The sequence below is a fragment of the Pezoporus flaviventris genome, unplaced genomic scaffold (genome assembly GCF_033815535.1).
Source record: "Pezoporus flaviventris isolate CSIRO_AGI_PZ_B2104156 unplaced genomic scaffold, CSIRO_AGI_Pfla_v1 ptg000036l, whole genome shotgun sequence".
NCBI classification, from domain to species: Eukaryota; Metazoa; Chordata; class Aves; order Psittaciformes; family Psittacidae; genus Pezoporus; species Pezoporus flaviventris.
In genome coordinates, this window is record NW_026892584.1 from 8,575,820 (window position 1) to 8,594,814 (window position 18,995).

An 18,995-nucleotide genomic window follows, 5' to 3' on the forward strand; every position below is an offset into this window, starting at 1 on the left:
ACTCACTGCATAAAGATGCGCATCCTTAGAAAAGGTCCCAGACTAAGACTGATTTTGCTTTGCCAGTGACAAACTGCCATATGACAGAACACAGACATCCAATATTTCACTCAATTGTCATGTTTTGATTGCGTCTGTCACACACTGGTAAATCTTTAGGTTGAGCAATATGATGAGCTTTTTGATTTCCTTTCTTACAGCTTCATACTGTATGCCTCTACAGGAATGAGCTTGTCAACTCAGATGCAAAATGAATGAATGGCTTTTAATCGCTTTGATAACGTTAACATTATTGCTTTGACAGGGTAGCAGCAGATACAGTTTGCTGATTCAGCTACTTGTATAACGACCTAATGGGCTTTTCTAACTAATGCCATGCTCTAAAAATATACACTCGACTAATAGATGAGCCTCTGCTATACTGAAAAACAGGCTCATTAAGACAATTCCTCTGAAAAGTGGCATTTTTATGACACGATACTGAGCATTTAATTACCCTGTATCCTGACAGAGCTGAAAGAAATTAATTAAAGAGAAAAAAACTGTGCAGCAATGTAGCAGATCTTGAAGTAGAAAGAGATGCCAATAGTCAGTAGCTTAAGGGGAATCTGAGAACTGGAATCTGTTTCCCCAGAGGAAACTGTCTGTTGATAGACTACAGACTGCCCTCCATTTACCCAGAACAGAAGGCCAGTTCCTGAGAGGACGCTTGTCATTACAGAGCAATTAATTTCGCCTGCTGTAGTCTGTGCCAGGAGAATATCGACTGCTGTTAAAGGACAGGGAAGTCGGAGGTTTGGGAGGGAGAAGAGTCTTTAGTGATATTTGAGGTAAAGGACTTATTTTCACTGCACCTTTCGCTTGGATTATCCACCCTTAAGCTAATTCCTTTTTCTTCAAGTGAGTATGTAATAAGAGTTAAAAACCCTGCACAGGCTGCAACAAGCAGCAGGGCACTTCGTGTGGAGGTTTTAGCAGCACTGGCATACACAATTGTTGCACCAGGAAGCTGCTCCAAGTGACTCCAAGGGCAGTCCTGCAGCCAGCTGCGTTGGCATAACCAGGGTGACAGCGCTGTAACATACACACAGATGGCATTAGCTCACCCATGTTGCTGGCCCTGCCATCAAACATGAAAACAAACCTTGTGCCATCGATCACTTTTGCTTCTGGGGCAGAAATTTGTTCCTATCTTTGCTCCACTCTTTGATATAGCTGTTTGTGATCAAAGATTTGAAATTTAGAAACAAAACCGCAGAAAAAAACCTTCAGCTTGTTTTATGATTATTATTTTTTGTCTTCTCAAGCCGTATTGACTCTCACTCCAGTTTACCACCCTGCTGCATCAGGAACCTTGCCAACGGAACAGAAAAGGGAGTGGAAGAGTAGGAAGAAGGGCCTGAGGAGGAGACTGCTAAATCCTGCTTAAGCAGGGCTGGTGTGGAATGAGAAATCCACAGTTTGTGTAGTCCCCACTGCAGCATTAAGCAAGCCTCAAGGCACATTTCCTTACAAAGAGCTAACACTTAATCAGGCTAAAGACTTCTGCATGTGAATGCAGGCAACATTAGAGGGGGCAGGCTTTGAGCTGAACTTCAAAGTGGTGTGGTGGTGAAGACAGGCCACAGTGATCATGAGTGGAACAGATGGAGCTTTTCCCCGGTGAAGAATAGCTTCACTGGACACTGACAGTTCATCAGCTGTTCAATACAGCGTGGCTTGGATCTTGCTTTTTAGCAAGTTTCAGCTTTAGAAGAACCCAGAGCCACAGCCTGCATGCCGTGCATGGTTTGCCAGAGCAAAGCCTCCAGCCCACAGTCCTTTCTAGCAGCTCTTTTCCCATTTATATCACAGAAATGTGTGGGTGACACAGTAGGAAGAAGAGTATCACAGAATAGATGGCAACCTCAGCACTCAGACAGCCTGTGCCACTTTGTCTAACAATAAAACAGGGCTGATTTTTCAAACCCTTTTCCCCATTTGATCGCTGTTCAGAATCAGCCATGTATGCCTGTCTACAAACCACAGTGACAAAGTGCAACGGTTTCAGCGCCAGGACTGTCACATTTAGCAGCCAAGTGACATGACTAAAAGAGCACACATCCTCCAGAATTATAGGTTCCCTCTATCAAAAGCAGTGAAGCATTTGTTACTCTTTGCATTTAATTCTATGTGTGTCGGTAAAAACTGGAGGTTTTTCCATTGTTGGCCCAAAAGCACAGCCACACAGACCTAATTCAATTCTTTGCAGAATTTTCATTGTTTTAAATAACACAGTCACAACAAACATACCCAAGATACCCAAGCAACCCTCTACTAGCTCTAAGCAACATCAGAATCCAAGCCACAGTGTTAGAGAGCACACGTAGGTACTGGTGTTTATAGGAGATGCATGGGGTAACAGGACACTGCAAATACTTCAACAAGGGCACAGATATGCTTCCTGCTGTCCGCCAGATGTACCTGGTCCACACTCTCTGCTTCAGAGGCACATCTTGCCACCAAGGAACTCTAAAACAGCCAGTGAGGCATGGGGCACGCATCTGTGACTGACACCCTCTGGGGAAACCTGTGAGGAATGTGTAGTGGCTGCATGGGTAAACATGCTGGCTGAAAACATTGGGAAGCAATGATCTAGATGGTCCCCCTAGTGCTTCCTTGCCTTTGACTGTCATTGGAAGTCAGCATGAGAGCATCCCTGCTCACTCTTATCCTACTGTCAGTGGAGCGAAGTAGCCCTACATCTGCTGCATATTGCTGCCTGCGTGGGAAAGGTGACCCTGTTTGTTAGGAAAGGGACTGCAGCAGTTCCCTCTCTGGGAGAGCCACTCCTCACTAGCACAGTCACCACCTCTGTCCAGGATGTATAACATTTTTATTTCCACAATTAACAAGAAGCAGCAGCTGTTTAAACAATATATAGTGACAAGTGCTAATACTTTGAAGAAACATATCCAACTACTAAATGTTCAGCACATCTCTACCCTTGCTGCAGAGGGTAATAGAAGGACTGAAAACAGCTGAGTGGACATAAAGATCTCACAAATGCCTTATTAATAAGTGTGTCGGATCTAATGATCTGTGAAACTGAAATGAGATTATTTGGATTATCTCATTAAACAAGAATAATAGCAATAGTAACTGGGCAGTAATCCGGAGTGGGCCAATCCAAGGACAAACTAAATAACAGCGTGACAAAAAACTCTTAATTAATACTCTGCATTTCTGTGCCTGTACTTCTGTACCCTGAATTTATGAAGGAATCAAGAATCAAAGAGCTAACAAAACAGCCTAATTTTAACAGCCAGAAATTAAGCTGCTGGCTACCCACACCTGTATGGATCATTCAGTCTGAAAACTAAACTATGATTAAATGGGGCTATTTTGGCAGAGCTGGTCTTGAGGAAACAAAAGTTTGTGGCCAAAATGTAAAATTGTTTTCAAAGGCTCAGCAACTTATAACCAACTCCAGGCAAACCTGCAAAGTAGGGGCAGAACAGAAACAATTCCTAATCTCAGCCCTTCCTTTTAACATCAGAGCCTCCCAACAAAACCGTGACTTTCCTCAAAGTGTGGAAGCAATTCCTGAACGGGTTCAGTGCATAATTTAAGATGAAGTACCACGTGAATTTTACCTTTTAGACCTTGTTTATATGTAAGAACAGGACACTTCTGCAGCCTCCCAGGGATGGATGGGCATGGGGATTAAGCATGACAGATCTGGCCTGAGCAGCCATTAGGTCAAAAGGCCCCTGCTAGTGAAGCCTAAGGGAATTATTGCTGTGCAAAATCTGCGGCTCCTGTTGCCTTCCCTAAGTACTCCCCACTTAACAGGAAAAGCACACAATATAATATTCAGTGCAGTAGTAAAAGGTTTTGTTAGGGGAATGGATAAATGAATCTAAAAAGTTAAGACAAACAGCTCCAAGGCCTGGCACTTGACACAGCACTGTCCTCTCGTGGGTTTCCTAAGGCAGCATGATCTAGCTGCACTTAATGCACCAGTTATTGAGGCCACACCACAGCCCAACAACAAATCACAGACTGCATTTAGCAAGGGAATTTAAACTAAAAAACATCCATCTTACCCATCAAGACACAAAGTATTTATTTTTTTTTAAGGCTTCTCTTCCACTGAATTATTAACATTAACAAAGAAGACAAAAAAAAAGTAACTGAAGGAAGCTACTTTGAAGAGAGAAATGTCTTTGTTACTATTTTATTAAGACCAGAAACTGCAGCCCTGACACACTCATAATTCTCCATAGAATACAGCACAAATTGGATCTTGCTTTTGTGCAAGTTTGAACTATAAGTGAGCTACAGTTTTAAAAATTAATTTGAAAGATGACAATGGCTTGGTAGATATTTGAAAGACAAGAGGAGGGGAAAAATGAAAGCAAAACCAATGACTGCTCAATTACCCTGAAGGGTAAACAGGCAGAGCTACCTCTGACACATGAAAAGCACTCAGAATAATTCAAGACTGTGGGAGGAAATATTTGAGCAATCATAAAAAGGGAAAAAAAACACTCTACTAAGAAAACCCCAAACTGTTTTGGGGTCCCTCTGGGAGGAACTATAACACTGCTACCTATAAATTTAATTATCCTAATTTTCTGGGTTCTGACTTGTCCCTCACAGGGCTTCTCAGACTGTGGCCCGTGTGCCACACAGGGCATGCTACCGCAATGTCTCTGGGCCACACAGCTCCTTTCTCTTGTTTTTTTGCCTTTTTATCACAGACCTATGTGGATCACATAGCAGGGAGGGGAAGAGTTTCCCAGAAAAGTCATTGGTGGCAGCAGCCTCTTCCTACTGGGACCACAAGAAACCATCTCATGCAGTTGCCCATATTTGTTGGGTTGATGACACTAACCGAGCACAGACTGAAAGCCTGCTGACATGTGAAGCATGTCAGCATGGAGAGAGCTGCATGACCCACGCACTCGCTCAGTTCTGTGCTGCCTTGAGCCACCTGTCACACAAAGCTGAACTCTGCAGTCAGCACAACAGTAGAGAGCATTTAACAGATAGCTGTGCAGTGAAAGGGATCCTCTTCTGCCTCCCACTCTTTCATTACCTCTTCCCTTATATTAGATCTAGTGTCTGCACTAGTAATTGTATGCTGGATTGCACTTTCAGCAGTAGCAGGCTAATATACCAACATTGCTTGAATAGTAAACCACATCCTATGAAGCTTATCCAGAACTTTGCATGCTAGTCCCAGGGTGATAGCAAATAAGGGCGTCAAAGATGTCAGTGGAGGGGCAGGAAAAGAATCAGTTAAGAGAAAACAGCCCTGCACTTGATGGTCAGGGAACACATCCAAAGTGCAGAGATATGGAGACATTCTTCTTAATATGATCTGCACCCCTACAGCAAGTTGAAGCCCACATCAACATGTATGAGGTTTGGATCTTCTCAAGCCATGGAACTGAGGAAAGCTCCCATCACTGGGAGCCAGCCTGGATGCACATAGCTGGAAGGCAGCCTACTTCCCAGCTTGGCAAACCGAGGCAAAAATCTAGGTGGAAAAACCTGTTTCCCTTCCTCCTCTCTAGACAGAGATGCCTGCAATTCATTGTGTCCTGCATCAAAATGGAGAGTGGTGTCTTGTTTGAAAGCAGAACAAACTTCCTGGCAATGAGAAGTAAATGCCTGCAGCTTGCATGGGTGGAAGGTTTCTCTTTAAGCTGGCTCTTAACTTGTATGTTGGACTTCGCCAAGTGAAACTGCACTTAAACAAGACACTGTGCATGAATGGTGCCAGGGGTCAGTGCATGCCCACCAAACAGTGCAGTCATCAGATGGACTACATTTGTGTCCTCTGAGGAGAGGTAATATGGATCCAGACACCACTACTTCTGACAAAGATTTTTAGCCTGGGAATGAGGTGTCTTTAGCAGGTCACCAGGTTATGCTGGCTTAGAAGGGAAGGGATGGTAGGACAGTACTCAGACTACCCCAGCTATCTGGCACTGATGAGAGAAAGCTTCAAATAACACACATCAGAACTCAAGGCACTTCAGCATTACTCTCAATGAGTCTCTGCACTTTAGTAAGTGCAGGAGTACTCAGGAACTAGGAAATAGATTAAAAAAAAAAAAAGCCACTGCTTGAAATACCCAGTACAAATGGGCAGAGACTGCCTCTTTTTTTTGTGGACATAAATACATGGAGCCATGCAGACCTCCAGAACAGCAGTACTCCTAAACACGTCTTCACAGTGGCCGTATCTTCCTATCAACAACAAACAGCAAGAGGGAATTTCCTACTATCATCCAGCTCAAGTGAGAAGAAATATTAAGACTAAAAATACACTGATGGCCAGCTCTTTTACACATTTCAGGTGCTTGTTCTCACTCTAATAGGCCTTGTTTTCTTTCACTGCTACATCTTTTTCACACAAATACTTAAGGGTGCATGGAGGAAGGCTCATTACTCAGGGTATTCTGACTAAAGTTCTGCATTTAAGACTGGCTGTCACACATGCAACCTGTTCCAGTCTTCTTTTTTTTTTAAGCAAAAAATCGTGCAAATTTGCAGGAGTCCAGGAGGTGGAGCTTTGTTCAGTCCAGAGTATCTCTTGTGAAAGTTCCAATACAGTTTAACCAATCCAGCCATATACTCAAGGTCTGTGTAAACACCTCCTTTATCAGTACTTCAGCACATCTGCTTTTTGTCGGTGTTGACTCTCACATGACTCTCACCGCCACCACTGCAGCTTTCTGAAAATGCTGCTTAGTTTCTTGAGTTTCACAGAGTGAGCCTCCGCAAAAAGCTCAGACTGGAATTCAGTACTGTGCTGTTATCACAAGTACCGTTGGGTAAACCTCAGCTTCGTCATCCCAAATGCAATTTCACTTGACCTTCACTGCAGAATGATATGGGCAAAATACTCCAGTTTAACGTGGTTGTTGGTCCCACGGCACACTAGACTGAAAAACAAAAATACAAGAGTGGATGTGACAATGAAAGGAATACTCTCAACCTAAACTGCAGGCTACATAAACAGTACTAAACTGCAGTATGCCACGGGATTATCCATCATTGTGATGAACTGAAGCCAAAGCCTGTGTTTTGTTAAACCATATCTGTCATCAACATCTGCAGTATGACATTTTCGATTACAGTTGCTTTCAGACAAGCTTTGCAATTCTGTTGGAGAGACAAATGTAATTGCTGTTTAATACTAAACAATACCGCAGCAGGACATGATTGCTTTGCTTAAGCAATCTGCTTAATTAAACTCCTCATTCTACCCTACTAGTTTGATCTTTGGATTAGACCACAAACAAGGCTGACAGGAATCCTTATCAGAAATATAATTTGTTATTAAACCAGTTTGTGACCCTTAATTTTATTACACAGTTGCAGAAGGTACTGATGTTTGCTAATAGGGGAAGACACGGTTTCCAGAAATCACTGAAACATAGGCTTTACTTAGGCTATAAAGGGAATCCTGTATATTAGGCAGCTAAATCAAGGCAATTATGGTGCAGTATTTTACCACAGCTTGTAAGTGAAGAAGTTTCAAACCTGAGAAAAGAGCATCTCAACTGTACATGGCCAAGCTCCTAACTTTACCTGTCCTCCTTTGCTATATCCAAAGTCGCCACACACAGAAAGACAAGGTAACACAGACAAAAGACTACATCGCAATCTGATCTGAGCTGGTAGGACGGTAGGGTTATGTGCCCCACAAGCACGAGCAGGTAGACAAAGCTCCGTCACAAAGCCTGGCTCCACTGCCCTGGCACTCCATTGAGGAAGTAGGAAAGGCCCAGACCATTCCCCACCCTGAACAGGAAGAGGCTGGGGAATTGTCCCCTCCACTCTCAACCTTGCACATACATCAGTGCAAAAAGGCATTTTCAGAACTGCTCGCTGTTGTCTGCTGAGTCACACTATGATATCCTGTGCCAGGAGTTAGTGCCATGGTCTGAGTGCCTCTGCAAACTGCCACTGTGCTCAGCAGAACACCACTCCCCGCACGGGCCATTTACATATAAACTCCATTTTGTTTAAAGTGTAACTATTACAGGCTCACAGGTGGGACACAGGGCTGGGATTTAGGACATTAGAGCTCAATGCCTAGATCTCCAAATGCCCCAGGCAAGCTATTCCACTGCTTTGTGCCTCTGCTGCAAAGAAAGCGTGAGGGATAGTCTGTTTTCACACTAAGAGGAGATTTATGGGTCAATAGTACTACATAAGAGCTAGACAACAGCGAAAGTGTTCCTGCAGCATCAAAGTCACAACACTCATATTTGGTGAATTCCAGAAAACTAAGCACTTCCTCCAGCACCTGTCTGCTCCTAGGTCATTACACAACACTTGGAATTGGAGGCCACTGAAACAGTCACCTTCCTGCACATTACAGGAATTGTATTTGATATTGAGGGCTTTATTTGTTAATCATATATGTTTCTTGCTTGATTGAAACTAGCTAAACACTATTTTAACATATTATTCTTGTATTGCTCTCCAGATACAGTGTGGCTCAATCACAGAATACTAAAGAGACTGCAGACCTGATTCTACTGCTGAAGAAAGTTATCTTGAAGAACTTCTGAAAGGAAATCTAAGGAGGTATCTGTAGCACGAGTTTGAGCTGTAAATGGAATACCCAATACAAGAGATAGGTATTACCTTATCAGCAGTTTCTGAAAATTTATGAGTTTATAGTGCTAGCTTTGCCAAGACCAGCAGAGCTGAGCAAGGTGGGATAGGATTTATTTTAAGGATAAAGGAGGATGTTATAGCTTTTTCCTAAAAAGCAAAACCAAACAACATCAACAAACAAACAAACAAAAAAACACTGAAAAACAAAATCAAAAAAGGTCCAAACAAGCGAAAACAACAGAAAAAAAACCCTCACAAGGAAGCAATTCTTTTACAGCCTGTGTTACACAACAGCTTTCGGGGTGTCCCAGTGTCCACTAATATAGATTATACTGAGAGATGTTTCAAACCCCTCTCTTGCAAACCTCAAATGCCTTCACCATCAGAACTGATCCTTTGAGATTTGGATCGTTCCCAAGTCCATTTAACCTGGTTAATTTTTAATGGCTGTCACCGGTTATTTCACCCAGTCAGTCAACAGCTGCTACAGTTAAAAAACACCAGCCACCCTCTTCTCATTCTGGCACAACACAGGACTCAGGATCTATGGAAATTATTCATCTGCATCATAAAGAACTTGAAGGAGCTGTAAAAGAGATTGATCCCTGACAGCTCCACTAAACTTGAAAGCCCCTTCCTGGCTCTGAAGAAGGAGAAATCTGACCTGAAAAGGGGTCTTGAGTGAGCAGCCTCAAAGGGAATAAAATATTAGCCTGTAAAACCAGCACTCATTGGAAAACTCAGGTGATCTTCTAATGTATGTAACACCTCTTGCCTCAGGCACAGCCAACGTAATTACTTGCCACACAGTATCGCAAGCTACCAGTATTTCTTCTCTAGTGACCAAGCCCTGTAGGACAACGCTACTGTTTATTATCATATCCAATACATATTGCTGGGCCATTAATATTAACCTTTTATATTGATTCAGCTCCAGTTACTGCATCTGTGCTAGTTAATGTCTTTAATAAATCCTGTGGCAACAGGAAAGAACTCACACCAGTCAGCAACACTGTTCATTACAAAGGTTATAGATCTCTAACCAGAAGTAAAATTTATCCTAAAAACAGGAGAAATGTGGAAAGAGGGAAGCTTTCATTTACCTGACTGCAACTACGTCCACAAATCGGGGGGGGGGGGGGGGGGGGGGGGGGAGAAAAGGGCATTCACAGACATCCCATTTGTGCAGAGAACATTGTTGAACCATTTTCTGTTGCCAAGATAATGTGCTGGCAGAGGGAGGTTACCAGGGCAAGATGACATATTGTCATGCAAATGATGCAGAGTTATTGAAGGGACTGCCCAGCAACAGCACACATTTTTTTCACTAGTTAGATCCCAGCATTGAAAAGAAAACAAAACAACTGTACGAACGTGAAGCAGTGTTAGTGTAAGGCAGAAACACCAGCTACCCCAGAGCTATGGGAGTACCAAACCCGCCTTTGGTGAATTCAGCAGGCCCTACTGCTCTTTATTCAAATGGAACAGTGAAAGAAACTGGCCCTTGAGCACCACAAAACACGTGCAGTGCTTTTTAACTACATTGTCTTTCATGATTGTAAGTGACACTGAAAACAGTGGAAGAAAGTGACACACAAACCTTTGCTCAGAAAATCAGAGTGCATGTTTCATGCACATTTTGTCTATTTGGGATTAATGTGCCTGCAATGATTTTGAACTGAAAACTGTAAAAAGCTTACTGTCTGAACACACACTTTAGAAGCTGCTCTCCAGAAGCAGCAGAACAACATACACTTGCAGCCATACATTTATAAAATCAGACAATTTCTTGCATTTTCTGATGGTTACTGCTATAGCTTGGTTTACTATTTTTTTTGGCTGGCTAGAGAAACTGAATGTTTCCAGCAATGGTACTGACTTAACAGCAGAATAAGCAGTTTCTTTACTTGAAATAAAATACTAGGTTTTTTGTTTTGGTTTGGTTTTTTTTCCACAGAAGTACTTGTAAACAAGAACTGTCAATTAGAAGAATCCAGAGAGGTAAAAGATTATTTGTCTCCATGAGGAAACCAGTCACGTACCACAACATCCTTCAGAATGAACCTAGCACTCAAAGTGACCCTGCAAAACTAGCTGTTTATGAACCAAAAGGAAGCAGCCTCTGCCATACACCCCACAGCCCTAGAAGAGCTGCAGAGCTGGCAAGGACTGCTCTAGTTGGAGGCTTTTGTGAACCAGACTCTCCACATGAACAATCCTGGTATGGAGCAGCAAAGTGCAGCATAGCCAGGTAGCTGTCAAGGGGGCATCTACCTTTTTTAGTGTGGAGGCAGAACCTGCACCTCTCTGAAGAGCGGGCAGGCTTCACTGCACCAGAGGGGCCAAGAGAGCTAGAAGTGGGGAAGGCTGAGAGCTTCTTTCTGATGCGTGCCCTGGCACAATGCATGAAAAAACTCACTGGAATATGGGGATGAAGTCACTTAGATCTGTACTTGCTAGGAGAGCAAAAAATACTGCAGAAGACAACATTGGAAAATTCAGGAAAAGCTGCTGGAAATGAGGCAGAAACACGAACTCAGCTTCTGAAGGTTAAGTCAAAGCAAAAGAAACTGTAAAGAGGTTGTGACAGGAAAATGCAAGAGGGCAGTGGACCTCAAAGCCTGCACAACACCCCACACTGCTAGGAAGAAGGAAACCAGGGTAATGCCTGGAAATAACCATGGGACAGAGCCATCTTGTGCTGGTTCATAAAGAGGACTAATTTTGGGTATCTATTTGCAGATCTACATTTATTCCCACTATCATGTCTTTCCAGCCAAAGGAAGTTACCCAGAGCAGCAGAAAAAAGACTCCACTATCCCAGACACATACTGTACTGTACCTGGGCAGCTGGATCCCATGTCCTGAGCTGCCCAGAGCAGTCCTGGTGCTCAGCTAACACAATTCGAGACTTGGGAGACTACCGAGTTTCACTTTTACCCAGGCAAAATCCTGTACCACAACCCAAACAGTAAACTTACCTGATGCTTCCACAAGATGAAGCTCCTCCTGATCCTATGCTGCTCTCTTCAGTCACACACAGCACCACATTCTCCAGTCATGCTGCTCAGCATCATGCTTTGTAGGGGTTTACTCCCCAGGGAGGATTTACCCCTGCTAGTGCCCCAGCTCCCCTGCTGTTCCAACACCTGGTCATGCCCCCACAGCCCTGTGCCATGCCAGCTGCTGAGCAGACAGCCTTTGTGCCCTGGAGGAAATTAGTTCAGCTGATGGCATACCTCTTCCGGCAATCAAGGGGGTAAGAGACTGACAATCCTGATGAGAATGGACAACCTACTTAAGCTAGTCTGTAAGATTTACAGGAGTTACAGAACTGTTACCAGCATAAGTAGTAGAAATCTATGTGAATAACACTACCATCACACTACCATTACCGTTCTTCAACAAGAGGTTGCAAAACTCTACAGGCAGTAAATATGATGTACACCTCATTCTCTGTCCTCAGGAGTACCTTCAACATCTGGATCTGCTTTTACTGCAAGCCCAGGAACTCTCCCTGTGTAGTTTTCATTCCTGACAGGACACTATTTACATGGTATTTCCCCTCCCCTCCATTCCCGTAAGGTAGGCCCCATCACTTATCAATCCCTGCCCTTCCCTCTTCTGGCTAGGCCAGCAGCCTTCAGCATCACTGGATGGGCAAAATGCCACACAGCACAGTCTGCTTTCAGGCCCTTCAGCAAACTAGTGCCGGAAAACACACAATACAGAATACGTCCAGACTGAAACACACAGTAGCATGAAATACAAGAATTGTATAAGCTTCAACACACCTGTGCTCAAAACCATTGTATGAGTTGGCACAGCACACGCAGTAGTAGTAGTACAATTCTAAATATATCATCTGTTCACCGGCTTGGACCACCAGCTTTAACACTTGATCTCTAGGTGGCACTATTTGCAGTACATAACTTTTTAAAAACACATGTTTCAAAGTGCCATCTGCTGGTACTTTCATTATTTGCATACAGCTATTTTGGAAGTAGTGTCCAGGTGCTTTTCAGCTGGCAATACCTTCGACCCCAAAGAATCACAGCAACCTTTTAATAAATCATGAAAGTGGTTTAATACATCTGTTATCATTGTGACAGCCTGGCAAGTCATCACCAGAAGCTTTCAGAAACGAAAGCAAGCCCTTTGACAGCAGATGAAGGCTGGTAATTCAACTTTTAAGATGGACCAGACAGGAGTACTTGACAGTCCAAATGGAATGCAGTGATTTTCTTTTAAAACACACCTTATCACAGGTCTGTATTTAGCTTCATAATCAGGGCAGAATACTCCTGTTTTTCTGCAAAATTAAACCCACAAGTTACCAGCTTTCACTAGTTACGATCTAGAAGTAACTGCTACACTTCACAAAAATGGTACGGCTTATTTAAATTTACTCAAATTTTTAAGACAGCAATATTTCAGTAACATACCAAGCCTTAGTAGCAACAATTAGCATACATACAATAGCTACTGCCCTTTGGATTGAGGGAGAACTACCTCAGTAAAGATGTAAATCTGAGGAGAGCTAAACTGCTGTCTCTACCCAAATCTCAAAGATTACTCTTAAAATTACTTACAAATAGGAAGTTACTGTCAGGAACTGGCTGAGGGCTGCGTAAGCTTTCTGCTCAAGAGACCTACATTACCTGCAATGAATTAATCAACCTCTCCAATCTTGTTTCCCTACCTGCACCCAACCTCTGTATTAATTTCCAATTCTCCCTCCTGTCACCATTATCCTTCCCAGTTTCTGCAGGACACATAGAGGCACAGCCCCCCATGAATAAAATACATTTGCTGTGAATGACTAGTTTACTTTACTAACTTGAGGCTATCAGATAAAAAAGCCCAAACCCAACAGTTTAAGCATGGACACAAACCGTACAGCTGGCCTAGAGCAGCAACAAGCACTACCTGATTTAACAAGGCAGGATAACAATATGGAAACCATGACCACATGATATGGATTCACCCTGACAACTTCCCATTTACAGGCAGCTTCCTAAGACATCAACCACTCAGAGACAACACAAACTTGGTTAATGAAAATTTATTCTTTCAGTAGGTCATAGCCAGCTCTTACGCGACCAGGGCAGAAGCTGTCGATGATTCGCTAAAAAGAGAGAAGAGCAAAGTATTAACTGTAGAGGCACTTTTTCAAACTAGTTGTCAAAAACAGTGCTTCAGTTCAAAGCTTTAACTACCAGTCCTCAGCCAAATCACCATCTGTTTACATTTTTTTATGCTGTAAAAATTTTGCTCTTTCTTTTGAAATACAAATACTAGGATAACAGCACAAAAACCGTAAAAAACCTGCCTAGCTGCACTTGAGCTAACCCTAACATTTATGGTAATTCTCTTACACTGGCTTAATTTTCCTAGAGGAAAACCTACAAGTTACATTCATTTCTGCCACATCTACTAAGTCATATCTCAATAAATTCTGAAAGTAACACAAACCATCTTAAGTATCTGAGATAAAGACTGCAGCTTGTACAAAGCGTTATAAAAACTACGTAGTAGTGACTTAAACTTGTTGAGATAATTACTTTTTCCTTGGAGTTGTGATGGTCATTTTACCCAGCAATAAGTTTAAAAATTTATCAGTTAATATTTATGAAAAGGATGCTGGGGAGGGACTCTTCATTAGGGACTGTAGTGACAGGACAAGGGGTAATGGGTTAAAACTTAAACAGAGGAAGTTTAGATTGGATATAAGTAGGAAGTTTTTTACTGTAAGAGTGGTGAGGCACTGGAATGGGTTGGCCAAGGAAGTTGTGAATGCTCCATCCGTGATGGTGTTCAGTGTCAGGCTGGAAAGAGCCTTGGGTGACATGGTTTAGTGTGAGGTGTCCCTGCCCATGGCAGGGGGGGTGGAACTTGATGGTCCTTTTCAACCCTAACTATTCTGTGATTCTAAAATACCTATTCTTTGCTGCCTGGTTTACCTGTATGCTTGATCGTAATGTACTTTTCACCCTTTGAGTAACAGCCCCAGCTTATTACTTACAAAACCAACAAGACTTCAGTGAAATAGTAACTTAAGAGAAGACTTACTACTTCCAATTGGGTGGCAGCACTCTCTTAGTTTTGTAGTAGCGAGCCAACCTATGGATTCTGCTTTCAATCAGAATGAGGCGGAACTTGGCATCTTTATCCTTGAAAAGAAAGTTATATTACAACCAAGCACTACTTTGACTTCTCAGTGATGTACAATTCAGATGAGCTTTACAAAAGTAAAAAGATCCACAGCTACTGCTATAAACTCCACATTCCTATTTCCAAGGTCTGATGAATCCAGGATAATCAGAACATGACCAAAACAGAATGGGTTTAACCAATTATTTTAAGATCCTTTACACAGACTTAGACCATTCTCCGCTACTGAAATGCCTCCCCAAAGTTTACTCAAAGGGAGTGGCTAAGAGGAGGTACACTAAGAGTCTTCGCTTTGTCGAGCTGTAAATAAACTACTGTATTATTTGAAAACAAATATAGAGAATAACCAAGTTAAAGTAGCACTCACCTTTCTGTTTCTCTCAAGATGTTTGCGAACAGCAACAGCTTTCTTGATCAAGTGGTAAAGATCCTCTGGAAGGTCTGGGGCCAGTCCCTTCGATTTAAGGATTCTCAAAATTTTGTTGCCAGTAACAAAGCGAACCTGGGCAACACCATGGGAATCCCTCAAGATCACACCTGAAACGAACATTTACATCTCACACCAGAACAAAGACCTTACACAAACAAATCTTGTGAAACCAACCTTACAGTTACAAGATATCCAAAGACAGCCTTGTCTAAAAACCTTTCTTGTGCAAACTGCACAAACTGTAGAAAATGAGCAAGCAAAATAAATTTACAGAAGCTGAAACTCGATCAGATAGCACTTAAAAGGCAACTAACCCACCCATCACATTCAGGCTGGCAACATATTTAGTGCTACAATACTGAATGCATTAAACATGACTCATTAAAGCTAGGTATTCAATCACCGTTTCCCTATGGTTAACAAAAAACACCACAGACATATTTGTTGTACAAAAATGTACTCTAGCATAGGGATCATTAATATTCTCAGGATTACAATTGAAAAAAAAAATCATTCACACAGCACGTAATTACACTGCATAGCTCATGATCATATAAAGTTGCATTTTACATGCACTTAAGCAGAGCTCTAGTGGGCACTTGTCTATAATGTAGCTATAGTGTCTGGCTCAGTAAAATCCTAAACATAGGGCTGCCAATATTTGAGATGGGATGTCAAGTTTTTTCCTCCAAGGAACTGGGCAGACTAAATTTCCCTGCAACATGTGCGCCATTCATAAACCTTACCGATCTGAGAGGGAGTCAGACCTTTTTTGGCCAGCTTGTAGATCTGTTCCTTTACATCATCAGAAGTAAGTTTCAACCACTGAAGAAAATTAGGAGAAAAAAAAAAAATAAATTAACAAACACTACTTAATACAGAGACATGGGCTAGCTAGATGAAAGCTTTTGATAAATGGTAGAAATAGATGCTTCGTAATGCTTGAAAAAAACCCCAAGAACTGAAATTATATTTCTAACAATACAGAAACTTTTTTACATATTAGAAACCTAAAGTGCTAGTGAGATATGGTGGGGGAAGGCAGAGTCAAAGGAAGAAAGTCTCTGTTTAAAAGACCCCATATGGCCTCCAACCAGCTGCTTTACCATCAGTTTATTTAAACTGCCACATGAGATGAACAAACACAAATTTAGAAAGACAAAAGTATCACCGCTAATAGGAAGGAACTCTTTTACTGGGCTCCTGACAGAAACACAAAGTGAAGAATCATTTTGCATCTCTTAGTACAGCACCTACAGAATCACAGAATAGGGTTGGAAAGGACCTTAAGATCATCTAGTTCCAATCCCCTGCCATGGGCAGGGACACCTCACACTAAACCATGTCATCCAAGGCTCTGTGTAACCTGGCTCTGAACACCATCAGGGATGGAGCATTCACAACCTCCCTGAGCAACCCATTCCAGTGCCTCAGCACCCTTACAGTAAAAAACTTCTTCCTTATATCCAATCTAAACTTCCTCTGTTTAAGTTTGAACCAGTTATCCCTTGTCCTATCACTACAGTCCCTAACGAATAGTCCCTCCCCAGCATCCCTATAGGCCCCTTTCAGATACTGGAAGGCTGCTATGAGATCTCCAAGCAGCCTTCTCTTCTCCAGGCTGAACAGCCCCAAAGAAACAGTGGAAGTCAGATTTCAAGTACACAAATTAACTGATAAATGGAACAAATGGATTTACTTGGACAAGACTCTGCACTTCCTGTTATTTCTGCATTTAACTGTGCTGACAGAGCTGTTGCTTCCATGATTATTAATGGCAACACCAACAAAGTAATCCTTGCTCTTTCAATGACCTACGAAGAGCTCTTTTTTCCCCTTTATAATGCAGTCTAAGTATGAAACAGAAAAGCACAGCAAAAAGATCTATTTGGAAGTGCTCCAAAGATTACAATTCAAAACAGAATACAAATAAAACTAAGCACACCCCCCCCCCCCCCCCCCAGCCCTAAAGCATCCTAATCATTACTGAAGTTTTTAACCATCATGGGTACTTTAAGCAGCTTAATGTTATCATGCTTTAAATTTAATCTCTTTATTTTCTTACTTTGTGCTTTAATGTCATGTTTTTCAGTACACGCTTTTTCATATACACCACAAATTGATCTGTCAACAAACAGATACTCCCAGTCTTGCAAAACAAGATAGATTACTAAGCAGCTGCTTATTCAGCTGACAGGTAAACATTTGAAGGAGAAGTACTCTGGATGCACTAAGGGAAAGCTGAAATTAAGCTAGTGCTCTGCCCAGCAAATTACTGTCAGAAATAGCTTAGAAAAAAAGTCACTTTATTCCATAACGGTAAATGCCAAACTCACGTGTGAACAGTTTAATCTCTATGAACTACCCACATACAGACTAGAAAGAATTGAAGTAGCATTTAAATGATGGGAAGTACAAATTTATTTTTTTTTTTCCCCCAACAGATCACCTGTCCAGAGAACGATACGTTTTTTCTCAATATCCTAAAGACCGTAGGCTAATGGAGCATTTTTTCAGGCCGTAATTTAGAGATAGTGACACCAAATAGTACAGCGGTCTTTTTTTTTATCCCGTTTCCTGGGCACCGCTGGGCCGCGCTACGGGGACCGGACCGTGCACCGAACGACACAGGGGAGCCGGCCGGGCCCGCCGAAGCGCACACGGGCCGGGTAGTTACTTACCGTCGGCACGCTCCGCCTGTAGGGCAAGGCTGACTGGGACAAGCCCTTTCTGTGGGGAAGAAGCAGATCACAGGCTAAGCAGAGCCGGCCAAGCTACACCGCCATCCGACCCCACCGCAAGGCAGCATAGAGCAAGCATCTCCTGCAAGGCCGTACCCAGCCCGCACAGCCGAGGACTGCAGCCTCCCTCCTCGCTTATAAACGGTGTCACTCACAGTACGAGCCACGCCGGGGCAGCATCAGGAATTAAGAGCCCAGGCACCACAAGCATGTCCCTGCCTGGGGCCGGCCAAGGGAAGCCGCACCTCAGCACTAGCCCGATCCTTTCCCTTGCCTGCCGCCATATTTGCACAGCCGCCGGCCTCCCCACCCACCCCCACTAACGCCACACTGCTCCCACAGCAGCCTTCCTGCTTCCACATATACACACTCCCAAGACCGCCTTTAGCACCCGCAATAGCCCCAACGTGCCCCCTAGCACAGCCCGAAAGCCTGCAGCAGCCGCTTACCCGGGAGCGTGCATGCGACCCATGATGGCGGAGGCAGAAAAGAGGGAGCAAACGGCTACTGCAGCACCTTCGGACCAACTTCCGCGGGAAAAGGCGTGGCTGAGCCTGGCCCCGCCCAGCCCGGCAGCCAATCAGCGGTGCTGGGACTGCTTTGCCCACGACAGCAGCCGAACTCCCGGCTCACACCGCGCGCGGTTGGCGAGGCGGACGGGGCAGTTCTGGCGGGCAGTGAAGAGCAGCAGAATTGTTTTTAACTGAGAACAGCGTTTAATGTACTTACAGGACAGATACGGAGTCACATTTAATCCGCTCAGTACGGGCACGACGGAGGGCAATACTGTACATCTTTATTAACGAGCTCGTTTAAAGTATTTGGTTCTTACAGATACATAGACAAAAGGGAGACAAAGGATTTGGTGACACTGCTTCCCATAGCTGTAGCACTACCTCAGTCACAGTGTCCGAGTAATGAGCACAAGGTAGAGGAAGGCGGCGGCGAGCCCTGACAGAGCCCTCGCGTTAAGGCAGGCGATGGGGGTTTCTACACAGCCAGAGTTGTAAAAATAAACTTTT

General features: G+C 43.2%; 1 protein-coding gene across 1 annotated transcript; it reads right to left on the bottom strand.

Moving 5' to 3' along the window:
• Window positions 1-13,678: 13,678 nt before the first annotated feature.
• RPS13 (ribosomal protein S13) lies at window positions 13,679-18,514 on the bottom strand. The gene is made up of 6 exons (XM_061462996.1): window positions 18,423-18,514; window positions 17,914-17,962; window positions 15,979-16,057; window positions 15,170-15,339; window positions 14,701-14,801; window positions 13,679-13,756 (listed from the first exon to the last, which is right to left on the bottom strand). Exons 1-6 carry the CDS (start codon window positions 18,443-18,445, stop codon window positions 13,723-13,725), a joined length of 456 nt encoding a protein of 151 aa, XP_061318980.1. The 5' UTR covers window positions 18,446-18,514; the 3' UTR covers window positions 13,679-13,722.
• Between the last annotated feature and the right edge of the window lie 481 nt (window positions 18,515-18,995).

Bases quoted from the DNA above. Each gene is read 5' to 3' on its own strand.
- RPS13 (XM_061462996.1), bottom strand. From the start codon at position 18,445: ATGGGTCGCATGCACGCTCCCGG. The intron at 15,340-15,978 runs GTAAGGTTTATG...TGTTCGTTTCAG, and splicing joins TCTGACTCCCTCTCAGATCG to GTGTGATCTTGAGGGATTCC. The intron at 14,802-15,169 runs GTGAGTGCTACT...TTTCTTTTCAAG, and splicing joins ATCTTGAGAGAAACAGAAAG to GATAAAGATGCCAAGTTCCG.